At 50.4% G+C, this 3,399-nt stretch overlaps 1 protein-coding gene across 1 annotated transcript in view; it reads left to right on the top strand.

Moving 5' to 3' along the window:
• Window positions 1–262: 262 nt before the first annotated feature.
• CD8A (CD8a molecule) overlaps window positions 263–3,399 on the top strand; it is a 6,529-nt gene continuing 3,392 nt past the window's right edge. Inside the window, exons 1-4 of the mRNA XM_009710272.1 lie at window positions 263–308; window positions 889–1,257; window positions 1,865–1,954; window positions 2,452–2,568. Of these exons, the coding sequence (XP_009708574.1) occupies window positions 263–308; window positions 889–1,257; window positions 1,865–1,954; window positions 2,452–2,568 (622 nt within the window). The remainder of the gene's footprint in view (window positions 309–888; window positions 1,258–1,864; window positions 1,955–2,451; window positions 2,569–3,399) is intronic.

The raw sequence follows: 3,399 nt of genomic DNA, 5'->3' as shown, positions 1-3,399 counted from the left end.
TCGAGGCAAAATCCTTGAGGCACCGTTAAGAACCCATAATGATAAATGAGCCCAAATTCTGGATTAGAACTGAATTTCTTCAGAAATCTTTTTTTTTCCCCCCCTTCATTTTGCTGCAGATGCTGAACATCGTCTCTTTACCCGAGAGGGTCCTGGTGACATCACATCCTCTCCGAAGAGCAACGCAGCCTCCTAAGTCAAGCGAGAAAGATCCTCTCTGCTCTGCCGCACCGTCCCCAAGGACGGCCACCCCTAGGAGAAGATGGCCGGGTCTCCTGCATTGCTCCTTCTGCTCGCTCTGGGGCTCTGTGAGTATGGACACGGGGTTGTGCGTCACCTTCACCGAGAGGGGCAAGTAAGCCCCTTCCACTGAATCCAAGAAATTGGGCTAAATAGTTAGACGGAAAATAAAAAGCAAACCAAAAAGGCTGACTTTGAGGTTTGCTCAGTAATTGTGGAGGTAAAGGTGGCATCACCTCAGCCAGCACAGGGCAGCCGGAGGGGTGGCTGCAGCATCATGTGCACCGGGAAGGGAGCCCCCTTGGAGAAGTGGTTTGGGAGGGGAAGGAGAAGGGGAAAAAAGAGGGTTTAGCAGTCAGTGTTTTTTAGGGAGTCACTTCAGATAAGCTGGGAAGGGGTAACGTCCCTGAGAAGGCAGCTGAAAGGCTTTTCTGAAGGGCAGTACCCATCTTTAAAGCCCGGATGGCTGATTGTTGAGCATCCTCCACACACAACCCCAGCAAGGACTCCAATAAAACCTTGAAGTCATCCAGACAGCATGGTCCTCCCTTTGCATTTGACCTCACACCCCATGGACATGGAACGAGGTTAGCCCGGAGGGGACATGGCTCTTCCCGAGCGGTTCCCACAAGGATTTCTCTCCCGCAGGCTGCCCTGGGATCCATGGTCGGAAGTACGAGATGAGGGTCAGTTTTCACGATGCCAGCACCACGCATCCCCGGCTGGGACAGCGGCTGGAGCTGAAGTGTCAGACCAACAAAGAGGACAGCGGCATATTCTGGATCCGCCAGAACAAGGATGGGACCCTTCACTTCATCGTCTTCATGTCTTCCCTGTCCCGGACCACCTTCAAGGGGAATGAGAGGACATCCACACGCTTCGAGGCGAGGAAAGACAGGAGCATCTACTGGTTGGTAGTGAAGTCTTTCACGCCACAAGACGAGGGGAACTATTTCTGCCTCATGAACAGCAACCAAGTGTTGTACTTCAGCCCTGGCCAACCTGCCTTCTTCCCAGGTCAGCAACACCTCCACCCGACCTCGCTTAGCTCTCCCAAAATGCCCAGCACCTCCTGCTTGTGCCTTTGTTAATCAGTCACCTCTCCCACAAACCCCATTTTCCCTGCTTGCTTGCCCAAAGTATCTTGTGACCAACGCACCGGTCCTCCTGCCAGAGACACCGTGCTTGCCATCTCTTCCCATGGTATTGCTCCTGCCCAAAGGCAAAGATCGTCAGGCGGACCCAACATCACCTCCCCATCCCCGTTTCTCTATCCTATTCATGGCTTTGAAGGGATAAGATTAAAGCAAAGTTCACCACCGCCTGCTCCTTCCTCACCTCACATAGGACCCAAAAGCCCTACCAACCTCAGGGTACGCAGGCTTTCTGAGAATGGTGGTAGAAAGCAAGAAATAAGGAGCCTGCAGCTCCTTATTGGGTCTTGGGAGACCTTTCTTTGGGGCATCACCATCCAAAATGGGGTCTTTGAAGTTACCTCAGACCTGAGCCCTACACTGTCCACAGGAGCAGCTGTGCCCTGGCAAGGTTGGGAGAGTAGAAGGGCAGAAGAAAGCTATTTTATTGTATTTCCCTACCTGCTATATTCATTCATTTTCATTTATAGTCACCACCGTCGCAGCACCCACCACACCGAGACCCACCACCCAGCATGGCATCACCAAAAAGGACCCCTGCCTGAAGACCCCGGATCGAGGTAGCCCAACCACAGGGAGGGAGAGGGGAAGAGCTGGGCTCTGGTCCACTGATACCGAGAGGGATCCTGCAGGAGATTTTGGGATGGGAGGAGAGTGAAAATCCTTCAAGCTTTATCGGAGTTGGAAGGATTAAACTCCGATGTTTCATCCCACGTAGGAAAGGCTGAGGATGACACAAAAAGCATGAGCACATCTCATGCCTGGGGCACACCAGGAAGAGGTGGAGGGAAAGCAGACCCTTGGGAGGCTGGTGCTGATTTTAGCCTCGGCAGGGAATGCGAAAAACTTTTGTCTGCGTTTCCTCTCTCAAATCCCGAGAAAAATGCTGAGAGCATCAGCACTAACAAAGGCCCGTGCTGCACTTGCGGACATGGCTGGTGGGCTGCTTCACCCCCAGCCTCGCTGCGCACCAGGCAGGTCCCTTAGCTCCACCAGAGACGGCCATAACACCAGCCATGAACATCTGGTGGACCTTTCCTCTTCTCTATTCCTGCAGAGACCAGCAACGAGAAAGAGCTGAATTTCTTCTGTGACATCTTCATCTGGGTTCCCTTGACAGGGGCCTGCCTCCTGCTCCTCATCATCTTGGTGGTCACCATCATGCTGTGTCAAAGTAAGACTCACCCATAACCCCCCGTAGATGTTCCTCTAGCCTGAAACCGCAGCCCTGTCCTTCGGGGAAATGGATCTTATAGCTATCCCCTTTACATAGGCATCAAATAACCAGGACACAGTTAATGCAAGAGGAGGACCCCTGTTAAAATCAACGTCTGTATTTTCCTCATCAGTAGCCTTTGGCTGAGAAATACTTATCAACTTAGAATTGTAGAATCATTTAGGTTGGAAAAGACCTTTAAGGAAGAAAAATAGATTATAAATACAGAAAACTTCCTCTATCAAACTGTATTGGCTCTACCATCCTTCTTGGAATCATAGAATGGTTTGGTTGGAAGGGGCCTTAAATCTCATCTCGTTCTAACACCCCTGCCACGGGAAGGGACTCCTTCCACTAGACCAGGCCGCTCAAAGTCTCATCCAACCTGGCCTTGAATGCGTAAATCAGTGTATCAGAGGATAAAAATACCAGAACCTGAAACACTTTGACAAAATAGGGTAAGCGTGCTCCAGCACGTGGCTTGCAAATTCAAATACCGAGACTCCTGTTAGCAGCTCGCCTGTAACCAAATGAGCAACTTAATTACACAGGTTCAGAGACTTGCTACGGTTAAAGCAGCAATGCAAAATCTCTGGGTGTGCAAAAGTCCTTTGGTGAAATTTCACGTCTGAAATGTCTTTAAATTACCCTTAGCAAGCAGTGAGTGCAAGTATATTTAAATCAATTTAACGCTCACTGAAGTCAGTTTAACTTTCCAATACCCCCAGAAGTTACACCGATTTCATTAAACCGGCTCAGCACATTTGCCTGGAACACCGAAGTGTTTTC

This window comes from Cariama cristata, unplaced genomic scaffold, assembly GCF_000690535.1.
Source record: "Cariama cristata isolate BGI_N322 unplaced genomic scaffold, ASM69053v1 scaffold10911, whole genome shotgun sequence".
NCBI lineage: Eukaryota > Metazoa > Chordata > Aves > Cariamiformes > Cariamidae > Cariama > Cariama cristata.
The sequence above is the reverse complement of the archived record's forward strand: the minus strand, read 5'-3'. Positions and strand labels throughout refer to the sequence as shown.